This window comes from Rhinatrema bivittatum, chromosome 2, assembly GCF_901001135.1.
Source record: "Rhinatrema bivittatum chromosome 2, aRhiBiv1.1, whole genome shotgun sequence".
In the NCBI taxonomy this organism is placed as follows: Eukaryota; Metazoa; Chordata; class Amphibia; order Gymnophiona; family Rhinatrematidae; genus Rhinatrema; species Rhinatrema bivittatum.
Window position 1 is genome coordinate 762455992 of NC_042616.1, and position 22476 is coordinate 762478467.

Consider the following 22476-nt stretch of genomic DNA (forward strand, 5'->3'; position numbering starts at 1 on the left):
GGAACTGCATAAGTTCCTCAGAGGCTGCAGTCGCTCCTCCACCCACAGTGCAGTATTGTCTGCCTTGCCAGGCAAAGAATTGAGCAGGAGCTCCTCAAAAACTCAGCTGTTAGTGCACCAGACCAAGGTTGAGTAGTGCTGACTGCCCTGCATCAAGGAAGAAATGACATCACTTCGCAAAGCCATTGGAACATCTGGCACTGAAGAAACGTAAGCTTTTTTATTTAATCAATTTCAAAATATACTGTATTGACAAGCGAAAACAATAATTTGATAATTAGTAAGAGACTACAGAGAATATCATTTACAAAAGATAAAATGATTATAGAGAAATATTAAATCACTGCAATCTCACCACAAAACCACAGTAATGGGGAGAAGGGCCCTGTGGAACAACCTCAAGAAAGAAAAAGAAAAAATGACTGCAATACATTCTATTTACTACAACATAGCAACTCATGAAGGCTTTGGAGTATAGGCCAGGATCATGGCTATCCTACTAGCCAGTAATACCTTTAACTGATTGGGTTCAAAAAAGGAGTATCTGTTTCCTTCTAATTTAATTAAACATTTAGAAAGGTTATGAAGGAAAAACTCCTCCCCCTAAACTGAGGACAGTATCTCTTAACCGGAGAAAAGCTCTTTTCCTCTTTTGAATCTGCCTGCAAACATCAGGGAAGATCCACATTTTGTGGCCCATGAAAAGGGTATCCTTAAAAAAACAAACAAAAAACCTACCTCATGATTAAGTTCTTCTCTATTTCAGAAGAACAAGAAATTAGCAAAGTAGCCCGCTCACGGACCACATCATCAGATTGCTCAAGAAAAGTCAAATTGAAAGTACCAGAAGAAACTTGTGATAAATCAGAATTCTGATCAGCTTCTTTTTTTCCCCCCTTATTTGGAACCTAATATATTTTAGTGAGAAATGGCAAATGTTCATCAGAAATATGTAACATTTTTTATATATTTGACAATAAGCTCCTTTGGACCAATCAGACATAGAAACATAAGTTTAAAAGTAGTGCATCCGTACTATTGATGAGTGGTGCTGCTGATGCATGCCACATTAGTCACTTTGACACACAGCATACTGACTTCTTTGATACACAGTGCATTGGCACCATTACCATTCAATGCAGAGATCCCATGGTGAAGTAGCCCCATCAGCGCAAAGTACATAAGCACTGCCAGTTCATGACCCATCAGTGCATAGTGCACAAATATGGCACTGGTGACAGTTCGATGCAAGTATACCTGATGCCATTGACACAATCCCACTTGGCACTGACCTAATTGATTCAACTGAGGCAACACCATTTGACATATTTGAAGCAGTCTTCTTCCAGATTCTGAAATTAACACAGTGCTGTTGAAGAATAAGTCTCCTGAACTGATGGCCTCAATGTAGATGCAATATCCATGATGCATCGAGTTCCAGATAGTAGGCATCTAGCTGCTGTGCCTCACAATTCTATGCTCTGTGCCCAAGACTGGGTGCAGAGGGAGATCTTACCTCTGCCCCTTCCCATTACTAAATCCCTTATGCCATCAAGGCTATTGGCGGAGAGATTACATCTGGAAACCCCAGATCCAATCTGCTCTCTGGTACTACTTAACTCAAATAAGCCTCCTATTCAGAAGGCTTTTTCAGAAAGCCTTCATATGAATGTAACTAGGTTCCATTAACTGCTACATTCCCATTTTACAGATTTGTTAAGAACCACTACGCATATGTCCGCTTGAATCTTGACTATACTGATGAAGTAATATCATAGGATGAAAGCTGTGTAATAATTCTCGATTATAGCATTGAATTTGAATGTAACTAGGTTTCCAATAACTGCCACATTCCCATATCACATATTTCTTAAGAACTACTACGCTTGTATGTGCCTGATACCTGTCTATACCGATGAAGTAACATCATGCAATGAGATCTGTTCAATAATCTTTGACTATAATGTTAATTTTATTTGCCTTTTACCTAAGATTACTCTAGATAAGAATATTCATAACGTCAAATGACTTTACCGCTACTCTAACTTTCAATTAATCTGTGTTCAAGTTATTTAAGAAATACTGTAAAGATGCCATTGTAAGCAACTCTATTTGTTCATTGTAAACTGATGTGATATACTAGTTTGAATGTCGGTATATAAAAACAAATATTCAAGAATAGGAACCAATTCTGGTCTTTGAAGATGTTCCACCACCTACCCCAGGTCAGATGACATGTCAGTCGCTTGACCAAATAGCGGATTTGGTCTTCTTTACCTCTCTAACAGATCGATACAGTAAAGTGCAACCGCGGTTACCCTGCTCCTAACTCGCCTTCTACTCACTTTCTGGCCGCGTTAGTCCTTCCCGCGATACACTATCCCCTTTAACTCATCCCTACCACCTCTTAAAATCCCCGGGTGACCCCTTCCGCCCGCGGCATGTATATTAAATGTAAACGAGCGAATTAGCTATTCCCTCCCATACAGTAATGCGCGCTCCGACTATCGCTTTTTTACCCTGCCGTTTTGCCGCGCGTTTACCCTGCTAACTTACCGCCTACCCTTACCCCAGCGTTAGAGGCAGGGGTAAGGGTAGACGGCAAACTTTCCCCCAGCCCCCGCTCACCTGCCCTGGCCGCGTCCGGTCTCCGGTGCAGCCCCAGTCCTGTCCCCTCCTCCCAAAGCAAAAAAAACAAAACAAAACCCGAAAAAAAAGTAGCAAGAGAGCGAGGGGAGAGACGGGCAATCCTACGCTCGGGCCTGCCAGTCCCTTGTTCTCTCCTCCCGAAGCAGGGCGCGAAAAGCAGCCTTGCTCCGGGAGGAGGGGGGGGGGCAGTTTAAAGCGACGAAGCGACTTACTTTTGCAGCCCCCCCCCCTCCGGACAACAGCGACGACGACCGGGCAATCCTAGGCTCGGGCCTGCTAGTCCCTTCTCCTCTCCTCCCGAAGCAGGGCGCGAAAAGCAGCTTTGCTCCGGGAGGAGGGGGGGGGAGTTTAAAGCAACGAAGCGACTTACTTTTGCAGCCCCCCCCCCCTCCGGACATCGGCGATGACCGCGGCTCCTGCCTCCAGCCTCCAGCTGTCAGACAGACGCATCGCATGTGGGAAAGCGGCCCCTATGCGTGCAATTGGCTGCTCAAGACGTGACGTCACGACGTTTGGCGTCACGGCATGTGACGTCACGTCTTGAGCAGCCAATTGCACGCATAGGGGCCGCTTTCCCACGTGAGATGCATCTGTCTGACAGCTGTAGGCTGGAGCCGCGGTCGTCGCCGATGTCCGGAGGGGGGGGGGCTGCAAAAGTAAGTCGCTTTGTCGCTTTAAACTGCCCCCCTCCTCCTCCCGGAGCAAGGCTGCTTTTCGCGCCCTGCTTCGGGAGGAGAGGAGAAGGGACTAGCAGGCCCGAGCCTAGGATTGCCCGTCTCTCCCCTCGCTCTCTTGCTACTTTTTCGGGTTTTTTTTTTTTTTTTTGCTTCGGGAGGAGGGGATAGGACTGGGGCTGCACCGGAGACTGGACGCGGCCAGGGCAGGTGAGCGGGGGCTGGGGGAAAATTTGCCGCGCATCGGAGAACATAACTGTCCATTCCTGGTACCTGTCATTTCAAATGACATTTGAAATGACAGATACCAGCGTGGCCGAGAAGCGTTAGGCCCGCGCACCCAGGATACTGTATAGGCGCTCTATACAGTAAAATGGGTTGCGCGGGCCTAACCTTCGCCTAACGCTTCGCAGACGTGGCATGCATTTGCATGCAATTTGAAGAGAGTATCGAGTGGTAGGTGAAGAGAACTGTGCGTGCGGGGAACGAGGGTGCGCCTGGCACTGCCGCACTCTTTCTAACGCGGCATAACTGTATCGACCTGTAACTAAGGAGACTCAAGAAACTATTTCCTCTCCTCTCCTGCATCACTAAAATAATTCCACAGTAAGGAGTCCTAGTTTCCCTTCTTATTTATTTATTTATTTATTTAAAGACTTTTATATACCGAAGATCATGTACTAGTACATATCGCTTTGGTTTACAGATAACCAGCATTAGAATTACCATATACATGGAGTGAATACATCATTAGAACCCTCATGAGAGGTTCTTCATCATCCCCACTCTATCACAGCAGAGTCCGGTCGGTCAGAGGATGCAGATCAAGTCTTCTCCCCTCAGAAGCGACTGAGAGAAACTCTCGATTCACCATCTTCATCATTGGGATCTTGGCTTAGTGTTCACAAACCTTCCAGTAGGTTTTGAGGAAGGCTCAACAAGAATACCTTCTGACCTACTTTTCGGACCCACTGGAGCATATCTCTTCACTGGAAAACTTTGCTTTAAGTTGATAGAGAAGTTAGGAACCATGCTTGGCGTGAATGTCCAAAAAGACAAAGACCCTCAATCTCTTCTCCAGCAATGGGTGATAGAGCCAGTACCTATGTCCCAGCATGGACAGGTGTTCTACTCCCAGTATTTTCTCATTCCTCAAAAGACAAGGGAATTAAAACCCATTCTGTATTTCAGAAAACTGAACAAATATCTATGCCAAGAGAAATTTAAGATGAATTCCCTCAGCATGTTTTTTCCCTATATCCAGAAGGGAGAATGGATGGGCGCCCTTGATCTGAAAGATGCATATGCTGATATATCCATCCATTCCACATACTGGCGCTACCTTCATTTCAAGGTGGACTCTTCCCATTATCAGTACAGAGTACTTCCTTTTGGCCTGTCAGCAGCTCTGAGAGTTTTCACCAAACTCCTTGTGCTAATAGCTGCATATGTAAGACGTCAAGGGGTCTAAATCTTCCCACATCTGGACGATTGGCTAGTCACAGCCAACTCCCAAGAGGAAGTATTGAACTCACTATACCAGACAATTCAGCTTCTGCAGAAATTGTGATTTTTAGTGAATTTCGAGAAGTGGAACCTTGTTCTGTTCCAGAAAACAAAGTTTATTGATGTGTGAATAGTCTTTTTGCAGGGGAAAGCTTTTCTAAAATCGGAACGAGCAAGTACTATATGATCACTCATTCACAAGCTACTGACCTTGAAATGCTCCACAGCCAGAGCGCCTCTTGTTTTAGGTCACATTGTAGTGGCCAATCATTTGGTTCCATTAACCCGCCTCCATATTTGTCACCTAATATGGGGTCTGTGCTACCAATGGGACCAGATAACTCAACCCTTGACAAACTTGATACAAGTGTTCAGGAGCATGGAGGAGGACTTATGCTAGTGGTTAAAACCCCACGTACTTTGAGAGGGAGCTCCACCTCTGCACCCTATGCCATCAAGTAACCTCTACAAAAAGATGTGCCCATACAGGATCTCTTCGAATTCAAGCGCATGGTCTTCTGCGGAAACTCACTTTCAGATAAATCTGTTGGAATTGAGAGCAATCAGATATGCTCTGATGACTTTCATGTATCTTCTCTAAGGGAAGAACATTTTGATACAAACCAAATTGCCATGTTTTATGTAAACAAACAGTGGAGCATAGGGTCATGGACTCTTGCCAGTGGGCAAGCAGATATCAAGCTGTTCTTCAAGTCACCTACCCAGACAGATGTGGTTACATATTTCATACAACTTTCCAGAAGGCCTCCCATTTATCTGGGCGAAGACCCTGTATTGTTAACTCAAAATGAAGGAACTCTGTTTCATCCGAACCTCCCATCCCTCCACTTGACTGCTTGGAAGTTGAATGCACAGTAATAACTGATCTCTCTTTATCTAGAAAGATTGAGTATATAATAGTTTAGGCTAGGAAGTCATCTGCAAAAAGAGCCTATGGTTTCAAATGAAAAAGATTTTCCATATGGTGTCAATTAAATACCTTGGACCTATTTTTTTGTGAGCCCAAGCAAATACGGCTTACTTGTTCTTCCTTTCTCAATCTGGCCTTGCTACATTTTCTGTAAGAGTCTATTTCAGTGCCATAGTGGCTTATCATGTTACAGTTGACAGTAAACCAATTTCGACTTGCCCATTGGTGTCAAAATTTATGAAATGCTTATGGCAGCTTAAACCTCTGTTGCAGAAACCTCCAATTCCATAGGACCTGAACATTATCCTTTCTCAACTAATAAAACTGCCTTTCAAACCATTAGAATTTGCTTTTCTAAAGTTCTTGACATGGTAAGTATGTTTTCTGGTGCCTGTAATATCTGCCAGAAGTGTAGGCTAACTCCAGTTGCTGGTTCGCTATCCACTAGATATGCAATTCTTCCACAAATAGTGGTGTGCCACACTCACCCAAAATTTCTTCCAACGATCGTCTCTGCTTTCTATATCAATTAATCCTTTGTTCTGCCTACCTTCTTTACCATTTCACATGCATATAAAGGAGAGAATATTCTTCATACTTTGGATTGCAAAAATGTCTTAGCTTATTATAAGAAAAGAAGTCAGCTGCATTGCCAGACTTATTAGCTCTTTGTATTTTATGGTTCTAACAAACTTGGCATAACAGTCACCAAGCATACCTTGACCCACTGGATGGATAGCGGACTGTATTCAGTACTACTGCACAGACGAAGGCTTACAATTCACAGGCTCTGCAAAGCTCATCAAGTTAGAGCTATGGCCTCTTCCATTGCTCACTTCTAAGAGATGCCTCTCAAAGACAACTGCAACATGGTCATCACTAACACTTTTACATCCCACTACTATCTGGACAATCTCTCGAGAACTGACAGAGCAAGTTTTGTGTAACTTGCTCTTACTGTAGTCTAATCTTCATGGTGGAGTCTGGGTTGCTCATTCAGAAAACACTCTTCTGCAACCCTCTGCTTGGGACTCCCTACATGTCCTGGCTAATTCAGCATGGAAAAAAACAAGTTTGTTTGCTTACCATAAATGGTGTTTTCTGTAGATAGGATGAATAAGCCCTGCTAAATACCTAGAGAGCTGACTACCTGGCTAGGATTAGCTCTGATATCGACTGAGGAGGCTCATGAGGCATCACCTGCACAATAATTCCCACCCATGTTCAATAGAGCTCAGAGCTCTGCTAGCTAGGAGAAATGGGTCCATTCAGTGCCGCTGGAAGATGTCACCCACGTATCATGGCTAATTCATCCTGCTATCTATGGAAAACACTGTTTACAGTAAGTAAACATGCTTTACAAAGGCATCTCAAAAGCATTTAATTTTGCAGGTTTAAGACTTCTTGGTATAGGAAGGAACCAGTACATTGATCTAATGAACCAGTGTAGATCATCAAAGGTAAGGTTTTTCTTTTTTACTATTTTATATTTATCAAATTGTATGAAACATCCTAAAGAGAAGCAGTAACATAACTGCTCATTAGTGGACAGTTATCAAATTGCAAAAGTATAACTTAACCAATTTATTAACAGGAACAAAAAGATCTTACCGGAGTCATCAAAATGCACTCCCAAATAACTGCCTTTCTAAACCCGAAATTGGCATTTTGGTTACAGGCATTTCTTTTTCACATTCCGTAGTGTTCTCTTCTGTTTTGTCATGGGTCCAGGCATTGATACCTATCACAAAAGCAGTCTCGCTTCCCTCCCTCCCACCTTTTCATTTTGGGGTTTTTACTTTCCCTTTTGTCTTTCTGTGCCTAACTCTAGCTGCCAGCTCCTTTTGAATATAATTCTGTGCCATATTTGGCTTGCATAGAATGGAAGGCTGCAACCTGCCTGTCTAAATCTGGCACAAAATGTGAATTATTTTTAAACTGAGAAAACATCTAAAAATTCCTGTAATACTCAGCTATGGGTGGTAATCAGCCATTATCCAGTTAACTTTGGCAGGATATTCAGCAATGCATTTCACACCATTAAATATACCCATCAGTCTTCAAATTAGCCAGATAATTTTATCCAGCTACCTTTTTAGGATTACTCTACAACACGACCGGAGTGAGATGGATAAATGTTTTGGCTAACTCTGAATATTGGAGTTAGCCGGATAACTTATCCAGCTAACTTAACTCTGCCCTGGAACGCCCCTTGAAATATTCAAAAGTTGGCATTAAGTCAGGTAACTCAAGCTGTCTGGCTAAAAGCTTCTGAATATGGACGCCAAAGTGTCCCACCGATTAAGAGAATACTTTAAAAAAGGGCCATTTTTCTCTGAAATGTTTTAGATTTGCTCCAAAACATAACCCTTTTAATGACACAGGCTAAAATTAGAGCAGTACTTAACCTTCAACGATAAGAACTTACCATGTGTGTTGTCTTCTCCTATGCATATTTCCCGTTGTTGAAGAGTCCAAGGTCCTAGTTATCCTGTCTAATGTGGTTCTCTTAACTTGAGCTGCAGGTCTTGATACTCTAGTGAATGATTTTGGTGCACATCTTATTTTATTTGGTCTTCTTCTGAGTCTTTTCCCTTTCCCTCCCTGTATTTTCCTGCCGACGTAAATTTTTGTCTCCTCTTTCCACAAGTCCAGACCTTACCAGTCTTCTTTTCTTCATCTTCTCTGTGATCTCAGCCACGTTCAACTTAATTTGTTCTTGACCTTGTTAGCAAGCATCCAGATATCTGTCACAGTCCTTGCTTGTTCTTTCTTTTTCTCTCCTGCCAACTCTGGGCTTTGTAGACTAATACTGGACTTATTACCATCTTGTACACCTTACTTTCAACCAGGCTGGTATTCCATTATCACAGTATACATCACACACTAATCTCTACCTCAGCCATCCTGCTATAGTCCTTGCTCTGTTCTCTCCAGGACATCTTCTGCTTATATTTATTGGGGCTCATAGATACTTAAACTCTTCATTTCCTAGTATCTAGACAGATGGATTTAGGACCAGTGGGTTATGCACCTCTATGAGCAGATGGAGACTGAGCAAACTGATGTCACAGTATATATACTCCTGCAGTGACAGCCTACAGTATTCTCCATCTCCAGCAGATGGTGAATGTGCATCTCCCTACTGGGGATTGCTTCACGTTTTAGAGGAGAAAGAAACAAGGAAATTTAATTTGCCCCACTCTTCTGCTGTGATACCAAATGGTCCCTCCTTCAGTTGAGAATTCCTGAGGTGATTTCCATGGTCCCTCAAATGAGTGCCTTGATCCGGTAGCTGGCCTTTGGGCTGGTGTGGACTTAGCTGTAAAAAAAACCAAAAAACACCAGTACGCTCGTTTTTATACACATTCCCTGAGTATCCGGAGCTCAGGTGGGTGCTTATTTTGGTGCAGTGTTGTGAATGGCGCCTGTAGCAAAAAAAAAAAAGTCTTGCCCTATGTTTGGAGTGCCATATTCAGGTATCTTAGTCTGGCACTGTTTGGAGGTTCAGGGGAAATTACTCCCCTCTGATTTTTCTAAGCATGGTTCTTCTTGGCGTGATGCAGAAATGGAGAAAGTTACCAGACAGGTCGCCTGATCTTGGGGCTCCACTAATTGGTTTGTCAGTAGGGGAAGGTAGTTCAGCGGGCTCAGAACCTCTGCCCCTGGATCTTGGCATGGATTCTTCTAACCTTTCTTTAGGCGTAGTTCTCAGCCCTGACTACTCTTGCCAGATCAGAGTCACAGGTGATGACCACCTCCTCACCTCGTACTAGGTTGAGCGCCGAAGTAAGCCTTGATCAGAAGCAGGTCTCTCTGATAGGGATCCAGATGATACGGATGATGAGGTACTCTGGTACTAGAACCATATAGGACCATATTGCAGTTCCTTCATAGAGATTAGTTCACAGCTCTGATTTCCCAGACATTAAAGATGCTGGGAGTACCTACGGCTGATTCCATTTCTGTGCCAAGCAAAAAAAAATAAAAATCCAATTTTGGTTTTTAAAAGGGATCCAGTGGTGAGAGAGTGCTTGCGTTTTCTGAAAGTGGGTGTGCTTGACTGCGCTGTCTCCCAGCAGACAACTATTCCTGTAGAGGGAGGAGCGGCTTTGAAGGACATGAATGGTAGAAGGATTGAGACCATCCTTAAGCAAGGCATTTAAAACAGTGGCAGTGACCTTGCCGATAGCTTCTTGTTATTCCTAGTGGTGCGCTCTTGTTTACTTCTCTCTCAGGAGATTGATGAATCTGGAATGAATTCCAAGACAGGTGCTGGGCCAGCAGCTGCCCTTTTGGCAGATGCAGGCTGCAATTTGGTCCACACCTCAGCCAGAGGGGTGGCTTTGGTAATAGCGGTCAGGCATCAATTATGGCTGAGACATGGGTTGAACAATACAACCTCCAAGGCTAACCTTACAAAACTTCCCTTTTAAGACTCGCTCTTGTTTGGGAGCATGTTGGAGAAACTAGCCAGTAAGTGCGGCGAATCACCGGTTCCTGTTTTGCTGGAGGATAGGAAGCAGACGCCATTCTCTTTTGGCATGAGAGGTCGTGCCAGGGGATCCAAGTGTTTTTGACCCTACAGAGGAGCAACTTTTTAGAGGACTCTGCCTTTTGTAGGTCTCAGTCCTTTTCTTTCCAGACAGCCCAGATGGGGCATGAGCTCATGTAATGGAACCTCCTGCGCCTCCCAATGAAGGTTTGGTGGCCCACCTCCGGAAGCAGAAGATAGGGTGGTGCCAGAGGTAGCTTGAAATCATGTTGGATCCGTGGGTCCTGGAGGTGATATGAGAGGGGCATGAGCTGGAGTTTTGCAGTGTTCCCCAGGACGTGTTTATAGTATCTCCCTGCCACTTCCTGCAGAAGAAGCAGGCAGTGGAGTGTACATTGTCAAGGCTCCTCAGTCTGAGGACTGTGATTCCAGTGCCCACATCTCAAGAAAATACGTGTCGAATTTCCATGTATTTCATTGTGCCAAAGAAGGAGGGCTCCTTTCATCCCATCCTGGACCTCAAAGGAGTCAACCGTCATTTGCGGGTGACTCATTTTCACATAGATACATTGTGCTCAGTGATAATGGCCGTGCAGTCGTGGAAATTTCTGACCACCTTGGATCTTTCAGAGGCATACCTGCATATTTCCAGCCGACTAGAGCACCAACGTTTTCTGCATTTTGTGGTTTTAACAGTTTTGAGTGCTGCCTTTTGGCCTGGCCACCACTTCAAGAATTGAATGACTGGCTGATTTGGGCCAGGTCTCTGGAAGAGAGCCGCCTGGTAACTCGCACGATGATCTTCCTGTTGCAGGAGCTTGGCTGGGTGGTGAACTTGGCCAAGAGTAGTTTTCAGCCATCTCAGTTGTTAGACTATCTTGGTGCTTGGTTCGCCACGAAGCAGGGCATGGTATTCCTGCCGGAAGCTCGTATTCAGAAGTTGATGGCGCAGGTGTGTCTGGTGAACACAATACGCCCAACAGATGCAGGTGTTTGGGTTTGATGGTGACAATCCTGGACATGGTCCCATGGGAATGGGTGCATATACTTCCTCTTCAGAGCTCCCTGCTGTCTTGTTGGAGCCCACAGTCTCAGGACTATTCGATTTAGTTCTGCCTGCCGTTGGAGGTCTGCTCTCAACTACAGTGGTGGTTGCTAGTGGATAGTCTGAGAGAGAGACTCCCTAAAATCACTGGACTGGTTAGTACTCATGATGGATGCGAGCCTGCATGGTTGGGGAACTCACTGTCAGGAACTGATAGCGCAAGGGTGCTGGAGTACAGAAGAGTCTCTCTAGAACATTAATTGGCTGGAAGCCCAGGAGGTCTGGTTGGCATGCTTGCAGTTCAGTGGCAGGTTGTAGGATAGAGAGGTCCAGATAATGTCGGAGAATGCAATAATAATGGCTTACATCAATCGGCAGGGAAGGAACCAAGAGCCAGCAAGTGTCGCAGGAAATAGACCAACTTATGGTATGGGCGTAAGTGCATCTTAAAGAGATTTCAGCCTCGCACATTGTAGGAAAAGTCAATGTGGGAGCAGACTTTCTCAGCAGGGAGAATTTGCACCCAGGTGAATGGGTATTGTCAGATGAGGCACTTCAGCTGATAGTGGATCCACTGGGGCCTTCCATTCCTAGACCCGCTGGCGACTTCTCGCAGTGTGATAGTTCCTTGATTCTTCAGTTGCAAGAGAGATCCAAAATCCTTGGGTATCGATGTTGTCATGCAGGAATGGACGGAAGGCAAGCTGCTGTGTGCCTTTCCCCTGTGGCCCATGTTGGGCAGAATGGTAGGAGTGTCGACGACCACAGAGGGATGATGCTTCTGGTGGCACCAGATTGGCCCAGGAGATCATGGTATGCGGATCTGCGAATGCTCCTGGTGGACTCCCCTCTCCAGTTTCCAGGAATCTGTTGCAGCAGGGACCTGTACTTCATGAAGATCCGACTTGATTTTATCTTAAGGTAGGGCCCTTGAGAGGGCTCGTTTGCTGAAGCATGGATATTCTAATGTGATTGCCACCTTGCTACGACAAGAAAGTTCTCCACTTCCTTAGCCTATGTGCGGGTTGGCGAGTGTTTGAGGCTTGGTGTTCTTCCTCGTTCGATTAAGATCCCACTCATTTGGGATTTTTGCAGGCTGGATTGAATAAAGGGTTGGCCCTTAATTCCTTAAAGGCGCAAGTAGCAGCTCTTGCCTGTTTCAGGAGTCAGGTGAATGCTGGTCCCTTGTCAGCTCATTCAGATGTGGCCCGTTTCTTGAAAGGAGTGAAACATCTTTGTCCTCCCTTGCGGTTACTGGTGCCCTTGTGGAGTTTCAATCTGATTTTGGATTTCTTAGCGGGCTCTCCATTTAGACCGATGTGTATCCTTCCTTGCGGTTACTGACCTTGAAAGCAGTGTTTCTTGTGGCGATTTGCTCTGCATGTAGAATTTCCAAGCTGCAGGCCTTGTCTGGCCGGGAGCCATTCCTCCAAGTGACGCCAGGGCCAATACAGCTGCATACTGTTTCTTTCTTTTTGCCCAAAGTGCTCTCAGATTTTCACTTGAATCAGTCCATTTCCCTGCTGTCTCGTGTGTGAATGGAGACAGGCCCTTTAATTAAAAAAAAAACAAAAACCCAAAACAAAACCCCTCTTTCTGCAGCAGAAAGGCTGCTGATAAATACTTCCATTGCAGCCAACTTAAGTTTCATTTAGCAATAACATGTCAGGAAGCAGCTTCATCCATCTTTTCTTGCAACATCTGCTGTTTTGAATTGAAGCAACACGTAATCAGTGCAGCTGCGGCCATGTTTACCAAGAAAAATGTGCTTACACAGCAGCCGCTCTGATGAGTCGTTAATGGGAAGCATAGTTTTTATTCTCTTCTTGTAACACTTTTCTAAGTTTAACAGGAGTTGATAGAATCTTACTGTACCTGCGCGCAAGTGCACAGGGGACTTGTGTTCTGGAAAAACGCTTAATCATCCACTTGTGTTAGATCATTCATACTTTTCTGGTACTTGAATTCCCATTGTTGAGAAGCATCAGACTTCGGCTAAAAGATAATGGTGATTTAAATGGACACTTAGGGCCCTATGGGTACTAAGCATTTTTCCCCATAGATGCAGAATGGGAGAAAACCTTTAGTACATAGGCCTCTCCATCTTGGTAAAATATGAGTTTGAAAATGACTGACGTCTGTATACAGCTGTTGTGCAGCAATATAGCTATGTAAATGAAAGCGACCCGATTGGCTCACCATCTTGTTCAGTTGCTGCTGAATCTGTTGCCTTGGTTTGCATATATTTGCTACTACCTCAGTGTAAACAAATGTCTGGCATGAAATGTCAAATGTTGGCAGAAAAGACCAATTGACCTATTCAGTCTGCCAAGTTATTTCTGTTCACACCACTAAGGACATATGCCAGCTGTCAGCCATAGTGTGTGACCACTTGTAAGACATCTCTTCTTATCCAAGACAGAATTTTGGTCTTTGTCCTCTACATTACCCATCTTGATAGATGATCATGCAAACTCTCTAATTCACACTTATTACCCCTTCCTTTCTATGTTAATCTCAAATGCAGTAATCTAAATGCCAAGACACCCTGCCTCCTAGGTCTCCGTGGCCTATGGGATCAGCACCTCATACCACCGTCCTGCTGCACCAACCTAATCAGTCTTAGTGGAGTCAGTAACTGTATTTACTCAAACCCGGATTTTCAAAGGCCCGCGCACATAAAAACTGGGATTTATGCACTTGGCCGGGCTTTGTGCTCGCTGCGCGCATTTTAAAACCGGCCCAGCAGTGCGAATAAACCCTGGTATGTGCACAAGTGCTGGGCCCTCTAAAAGGGGTGGGCTGGGGGCAGGGTCTGGGCGGGACAGATGGAGGCTGGCCGGGACAGCGGCCATTAGCTGCTGTCTTGGGGAAGCGCAAGCTGGCGCGTGGAAATTATTTCTGCTCCAGAGGAGAGAAGTAAGGAAAGAAACAAACAAAAAAAAAATGTAAGTAGATGGGAAGGGGTTAGGGGTTGGGGAAGAGGGGAGGAAGGTTATGTAGGGGGCTAGGGAAGTTCCCTCCCAGTCCGCTCCTTAATTGGAAGGGGCTGGGGAGGCCCGATTGCGTCGCCGCATGTATTTACCAAAAATTTGCCCTTCCTGCACAAGCCACCTTCACATGTGTGCGGCCATCGGATTTTATATTGGGAACCGCATACACATGGACGGCTGTGTGCTCCTTTTAAAATGGACCCCATAATTGCAAATTTAACAGTTGTCAATAATCATCATTTCGCATTACATTTCTGTATATATTGATGGGGATCCCACTGTTATGATTTGTTGTCGTTGTAGCAGTCAACCAGACTAAGACTATGTGAAATCAAGTTCTTCACAGTCTACCAGACAGACCTGGTTGCGATAACCTGTCAGACAGACCCAGCCAATTTCTCCGACCCCTCTCCCCCATCCTCCTCTGTAATTTTTAGATTATACTAGCTCATATAGTGGTGTGACACCCTGTAGTCCTGAAACGTATGTTTCAAATTAAAAAAAAAAAATAGCCAAGAGACTTCGTAGCTTAAAAACAATAACACTGAATGGGGAAGGGTTTCATCTTTTTAGAGATTTTCAGGTTTACAGTCTACTAATCTTGACAGTATCTCATTAGACTTATAGAGAGGTAGCTGTCTGCTCTCAGAACAAATAGGGGTTTAGGGCTATAAAGGCAAATATGCAGCACCTCCAGTGGCTGAGAAAAGAAACTTCAGCTGCTCATTGATGCCTTAGACGTTTCAGTGGTTCAGAGACTTAATGTCGAGCGCCCTGCCAGTGTGGTTGCCATATGCCTTCCCAATCTCTAGAGTTTCAGTATCTGCGTTCTGCAGATTGCTGGAGTTTTCACAAGTTCAGTTCTGGAGAGGCCACCTAATTGTATCCAGGTCTCCAGCAGCACCACGAATGCCCCAGCTGAGTTCCCATAGATGCCCCAGCAGAGCTCCAAAATCTCTCAGAGAGCAAACTTTATGAAACTGTCAGGCAGGTGGTAAAAAGAAAAAGAATCTTAATATTGAATATCGGTCATAGTAAATGATGGCAGATAAAGACCAAATATGATTGTATTAGATTATGATATTAATATGCTTTCATAATTAAAATTGTATTTACTGTCATTGTAACTACAATAAAGACTAACTAAAATGGCATTTTTCCCCACAAATTATTGTAGTTTTAAATGTGCTTTTCATACTGTCATTTTTTTTAAAGACATTGCATTATGAAAGTAATTTTTTTATAACATTTAATATGTGCAATCTCAAATGGACTGTACCACTGCAGAAATTTTTCAGAAGGAAAACTGCTCGTGATCTGTTACCAGTGAAACCAGTGGAGATTTCTGTGGAAGCATGGTGGGTGGTGCAAGCTGGCTATATCACAGAAGATGATATTAAGGTACTTTTGAAATCAATTTGTGTTTGCTATAGAGAGGAAATTCTTCACAATTATATTTTGATCTGATGCCATAGTTCTTTGAAGAAAAAAATGATCTTGGAAATTGTAATATAAAGTTGGCCTGCTTGTGCACTTTTGGATGTTGTAGGACTAATGAATTTTGCTCATACTTTTCTTAGTGTGAGATTTTTTTTTTTAAATCAAAAATGCACCTGTTGGTGCTAATAAACTTTTTTTTTTTTTTCCCAATGGAAATACTTGCACTTTTGTGTGCTTTTTAGGTGCTGTACTTGAAAGTAGCATCCCAAAAGGTGTCTTTATTTTTTGGGGATTTCTTCATTCCCTTATTTCTTTGCTATCAAAGAACAGCTGAGGTGTTCAATTTGCAATGATCCTATCTTCATTAAGAAGCCTGTGAGCTCTGACAATGCAGGTGTTTGGAAGCAGCTCCTTTCATCTGGTATGTGAAAGGTTGCATGACTTATCGCTTTTCCTGCTGCTATCTTTGGAGAACAGCTGTCACCAGTAAGCTGTTAACCTGTTTTGCTGTGAATGAATTTTGTTTTGTCTCCTCTTCTTTTCTCCTTCAGCGGTTTCTGTCATTCCCCCTTCCCCAGATGATATGTCCTGGCTATTTAAGGGGGCCCTTGCCAGCCTGAGGGCTGGGGGTTGCCTCCTCTGAAGCATACCATCAGTGCTGCTTTTTGGCCAAAAGGGGCTGCTACAGTAACGGGAGCTTTCTTCCCTTCTTCCCCATACCTGATTGGCCCTGATGAACTGGGCCAACAAAGCAGGAGGGCAGGTTATCTGAAAATGCCATGAGGGCAACAAAGTAGATTAGAAGCCAAGGAATGTCCAATTAGAAACTTTTATTTATGGAGACATATTCTTTTTAATGTGGTACATTAAGAGGTAATGTAGATGAAGGAAACAGGACAAACCTCTGTGTGCTTCATTTGAACAGGTTCACGTGGTAGCTTATAATTTACTTATTACCCTGTGTGAAGGAGTGTACAGAAGGCAGGTTCAGAACACAACCCAGTCCTCGGGGCCCACCTAGCCAGTCAGGTTTTCAGGATATTCACAATGAATATTTATAAGATAGATTTGTATGCAAATCAGAATGAATATGCATGAGTTAGAAACTTGACTGGTTAGGTATACCCTGAAGACTGGGTTGAGAAGCACTGCCTTAAGGCACCGGCTCTAGGTGTCTAGCCCAGTCCGTCTTAAAATATACCTCGCCCAGGAATCCTGGTCCTAGGGCATTTTCCTTAGCAGGGGGATAACTAGCCAGGCTCAGGATGGAACAGAAGGCCCCGGGAGAGGAGACAGGAGCTCAAGATATGCTAAGACTGTATACATCTTACTTTTTGCTGATAGTTTTCTTTGCCAGACTCCTAGGTAAGCAGGCCTGTATTGTTTGTTTTCTTTGTGTACATAATAAACTTTTTATGAAAAGACATCGGGAGTCTAGTCACACTGTCCTCCAGCAAATTCTTAAGTCACAGGCAAGGCATCATACCCTATAATAAAATATTTTGGATTCTATACATTATAATCTTTGCATTTGATCTAGCTTTTCCTTGTGTCTAGTCTAAAATTCTTCATATTTACTGGCCTTCCTTGACCATGTCCTGCAGCAGCCTTATTCTTATTGTTTAGTCATTCTACCACGTTGCTACATAGGTTTCTTTAATGTGTAAAATGGACAAAAATTCTGAGAGAAAATTGCCTGCCTTAATCTAGATATGATTTGCTGTTTTTCAAATAGAATTTCAAGCTAATTGTGATGAAATAATAAAATGTTGAGGGACCTGCTTAGTGTGGATTTTATCTCACTCTGTACCAATAGCAAAAATCACAAAGTCCCAATCAAGGCTGAAATTTCAACAGCTCTCTGCTACCTCCTCCCTGCATGAGTATGAAGAAAGGAGCTGGGGAGGAGCGAGCTTGTCTATCATTTTTCACCCAACTGAGGAGGAGCTAGGAGCAGTGGTCCATCCCATCAAGAATAATGCAGCCAGGGAAAAGCAATCGGTCTGTGCTCTTCCCTTTCCAACCAGAAGTAAGGGAGTCAGGAAAGCTAACAATCTGCCTCCTCCCCTCATGGCCAAAAATGGAGTCAAGAAGGAACAGGCCTATCTATCACCTTCCCATCCTGAGGAAGAGAAGGGGCAGAAGGAATATGGGCGGGGAGGAAACTGGCACAGCTGGGGCATGGGTAGCAAGGGAGAGTGGGACAGTAAGGAGTGGATGCGGGGCTTGGTGAGAGGAAGACCAATGAGGGGGAAGTATGACAATGCAAGCCAAGTAAAAGGGGAATGAAACTGGAGAAAAAAAATGAAGGGGATTCAAACTGAAGAAATTCTCATGACTGGGGATGTTGTGTATAAGTGAGAAAGACTTGTTGTTCGTGTGTGAGTATATGAAAGGCTGTCACCAGCAAGTGTGTGCATTAGAGCCAGAGAGGCTGTGTACATTTATGCATGCTGTATTCATTTTGAAAGAAAACTTTTAATTAAAATAAATCATGCCTGTCATGAACTCAACATAATACCTATACGATCCTTAAAGGAAATATCTCAAACCATTACACCAACCATCATGGCAATTATAAATAAATCTCTAGATGAAGGTGAACTACCAGACAAATTAAAAATAGCCACAATTAAACCTATCATAAAAAAATAAAACCTCAATCCCGATGAACTCAACAACTACTGCCCAATCTCAAACTTACCTTTCCTTGTCAAGCTAACTGAAAAGGCAGCCCTTAAACAACTCAACGATCATCTTGACACGAACATCATCCTATACCCCACCCAACATGGATTTCGAAAAAATCATAGTACAGAAACCTTACTCCTCAGTCTATCAAACACAATCATAAGGGGTTTCAACAGTGGTCAACGATACATCCTCATCCTACTAGACCTCTCTGCCGCTTTCGACATGGTTGAACATAAAAGCCTAATCTCCAGGCTATCTGAAATCGGTCTACCTTCCTCCTCAAGGTAAACATCAACAACCTCACCTCAGAAGCCATCCCACTAGAAACTGGAGTCCCACAAGGTTCTGCTCTTTCAGGTTCAATATATACCTCCTGCCATTATGTCAGCTATTCTCGAGTCTCAGCATCACATACTTCATATACGCCGAAGATATCCAATTTAATCATACCTGTAACAAACACCCTCGAATGCAATGAATCTCTCGGCCACCTACCTCAATACCATAAAAAACATGCTAAATCAAATGAAGCTCTGCCTTAATATGGACAAAACTGAATGTATTCTACTTGAATGAAAAAACTCTGGAGACATCCAGAATCATGCCATTCAAACTAACAACACTCTCATCAAGCTAAAAGAAAACGTGAAAGATCTAGGAATGTGGATTAACCCTGAACTAAATTTCAAAAAGCACATTGCAATGAAAATCAAAGAAGGTTCCATAAACTATTAATTCTCAAACACCTAAAACCACTCCTGAACCAAACCGAATTCAGAACCATTCTCCAATCCCTGATATTTACAAGCTTCGATTACTGCAACTCACTTCTGATAGGCCTACCCAAATCAACTACACAACCACTCCAAATACTACAGAATGCCACCACCAGAATCCTCACTGGCCGCAAAAAAACAGACCACATCACCCCTGTTCTAAAAAGCTACCTGTAGAAAAAAAGAATCGAATACAAAGCACTAACCATCTTTCACAATGCAATACACAACAGTGAAAGCGCCTGCCTAAACACCATAATACAAAAACACAATACTCTATGTAACACTAGATCAACAAACAAAGCCAAGCTAGACATCCCATCATTCACAACTGCCAAAGTCACTACCGTAAGAAAAAGAGCAATGTCAATAGCTGGACCATGCCTATGGAACATCCTACCGGAAAACCTAAGACTACAAAACAACACAAAAATATTTAGAAAACTTCTCAAAACCTGATTATTCAGACAAGCCTACAAAGAAGGCATAGGGTAAACAATTAACCTGTCCTACCCAAGAAAAGTAATCACCGCTAAGCATTTTATTACCGGCTAACTCTTCCTATACCTAGCATCATAACCGGTTGAACCTATTACATCCAATTGCTTTTTCTTACTTGTAAAATATACTCAATATGAGGCATCACCTCGCTGTGAAACCCCTAAAACTAGCTGATATAATTACCAAACCATACCCCCTTCGGTATTAATGTACTTAGTATGACCATTCATATAAACTCTTGTTATTCCCCTCCCACAGTTATTAATGTAATCCATTTGACTGTTCATGTATCTCGGAGTGAAGGTCTGCGCCACCTCCCACAGTTATTAATGTAAACTGTTTGATTTTTCATGTAAACTGTTGTTATAGCTGTAAACCGGAGTGAAGGACAGTGCTAAACTTCGGTATATAAAAACATACAAATAAATAAATGTATTAAATTTTATAAAACTGTGATATGGGGTGGGGTGGGAATGTGGTCAGATCTGGAGTAAAGTTATCAAGAGAAGCTTGATATTTTACTGATTGAGAACCACTCAAGAGTACAGTTTTTGACTTCCTGAAGCCTCTGTATGTGAGGCTTGTGTTACTTTTGTTGGATTGTCTTTTTGCAGTCATGTAATGTCTTTTTGACATAGTGAAGGGAATGGGGTTTGTAAAACAGTTTAGGAATAACTGATAGATATACGTGTGTGTGTATGTGTTTTGTGTGGAATAATATACGATTGCTGGTTTTACTTCTCTTAGATTTGTAGTCTGTTTGAGAAGCGCTCTATCGATAGGATCATTGACTCAGGACCTCAGCTTGCTGGATCGCTGGACTACAATATAGTTCACAGTAAGTGTGTTTAAAAAAAAAAAAAGCATTTTTGAACAAAAAGTATATAAAACTATTCTTTGCCACCATTTGGAGTTGAATATTTAGCTGCACATAAAAAATGAGAAAATTTCTGTACATTGCAAAATCGGAACCATCTAGATTCAAGGAGCCCATTTAAAGATGAGGGCAAGAGACATGGCTGATTAATAAAAGCTGTCTGAAAAGAAGGTAGATCTGAGAACAGCTGCTAATGTGTGAAGATCTTGCTGTATTCTTGTGGTCCATGACTAGTTAACTAGTCTATCAAAGTAAACATAGTAAAAATCTCTTGAAATTTTCAGAGCAGCTTATCTCAATAAACACTTATAAATGAGAAAAGTCAATAATATTGGTCAAAAACCCTCTGAGATTTACCATTTTGTTAAAACATTAAGATGGTACAATTACCTTAAAAGGAAATGTAATTTTTTTCCTAATGCTTCCCGTACAGAACTGCACCAGGCATTGAGGTCTAATCACAGAACAGTGCATTGTAACTGTATATAGTTATGTCTGAAATTATGTTTTTTCTTTGCTTTGGTCTTGGTGCTTTCCTATTATAGTTGATCTTATTGTGTTTGAAAGGAGAAAAGACTTCAAAAGCTTTTTGGTGAATGCTCTTTACATATTCTATTAGTGACCTTCATGTTCTGTATCTGCTCCCTTAGATTACTACCACAAGTAAAATAATCCCCATGTAAAATAAGCTGTTTCCTTCACTATGATTAAATTACCAAAACCCATAAGACTACAGTAATCTTCCATGAACTGTATTAAGAGATACAGAATTGGAACCAGCAATGTAAGGCATGCCTTGCTGCTGTGTTGTGGGATGGGATAGGGAGTATCTTGGCATAGGAATTCCCCAGGCTGGCAAAGGCCCCTGAGCCACCCAGAGGTGGGATGCTGGCAGTGATAGTCGATGGAGAAAATGGGGGAAAAAAAAAAGGTTCGCTGGCTTAGATCATGTTTTGGTAGTGCTAGAAATTTGCTCCTGGTCAGAGATGGATTAAAGTTCCTAGTGCTGCTGTGTGCTGGAACTTCCCTTCAATTACATTTGATTAAAACATGCTGTTTCTTCAAATCAGAAAGCTTTACCCTCCCAAAACTAGAATAATTTCTCCAGACTGTGGTTAAATTAGGCAAATGATTGGAGGGTCTGTGGATGATGCATCTTGCAGGTGAATGTGCCTCTTGACCATCTGCATTGATCTTCCGTGGCCTCTCTTTGCCAACAAGCTGTGTGAGAAATCCCTCCAGAACAAACGGGGGCATTTCATCTCCAAAGGATCTCCCTTGAATTCAGTGGAACAGTGGATTAAAATTACTGTAATGACTCTAGACAAGCTCAGGGCTGCAGCGAAAGAAAAGAACAGAGGCGATCACGTGAGAATGGGGAGCTGTGAGCTGCCCAGGGCCATCTGCCAGGGGATTCCCCACAACAGAGCTTTCTTTCCTTTCTTCAGTGAATCCTCCTCCCATCCTGAGTTAAAATGAGCAATCAGCCTGTGTTGAACGCACTTTTTAACTAGGTATCCACACATTTTAATACCAAATGAATTAACATATCATTAGCTTGCTGCATCAGAAGTTGGAAACTAAGCACTGAATTTCAGTGCACGGTTTCAATGCTCAGCTTTCTGCATCTGCCTGTGTGACAGGTATCCGGGTGCACAGGGGCATGCGTTCATGGATTTGTAGCTGGGAGAAGTTAGCTGCAACTCATGAGTTGTAGCTAACTTCAGTTCAAATAAAGAGTTTTTTGCATTTCATTTGGATCAAGCTATTGTTTTTCCCACATTCTTTTCAAGACCACCTGCGCATTAGGGAGAAAAGGCCTTGGCCTCTTGAGGAGGGCTCAGCCACGTGGTCAGGCTTCTCAACTGTTTGTGTTATACGATCCTAACAGACCG

At 43.0% G+C, this 22476-nt stretch overlaps 1 protein-coding gene across 1 annotated transcript in view; it reads left to right on the plus strand.

Annotated features, from left to right (window-relative positions):
- The window catches only part of FAM91A1 (family with sequence similarity 91 member A1), a 152074-nt gene that overhangs the window by 47123 nt on the left and 82475 nt on the right, over window positions 1-22476 (plus strand). Inside the window, exons 5-7 of the mRNA XM_029591984.1 lie at window positions 7153-7220; window positions 15581-15694; window positions 20452-20542. Of these exons, the coding sequence (XP_029447844.1) occupies window positions 7153-7220; window positions 15581-15694; window positions 20452-20542 (273 nt within the window). The remainder of the gene's footprint in view (window positions 1-7152; window positions 7221-15580; window positions 15695-20451; window positions 20543-22476) is intronic.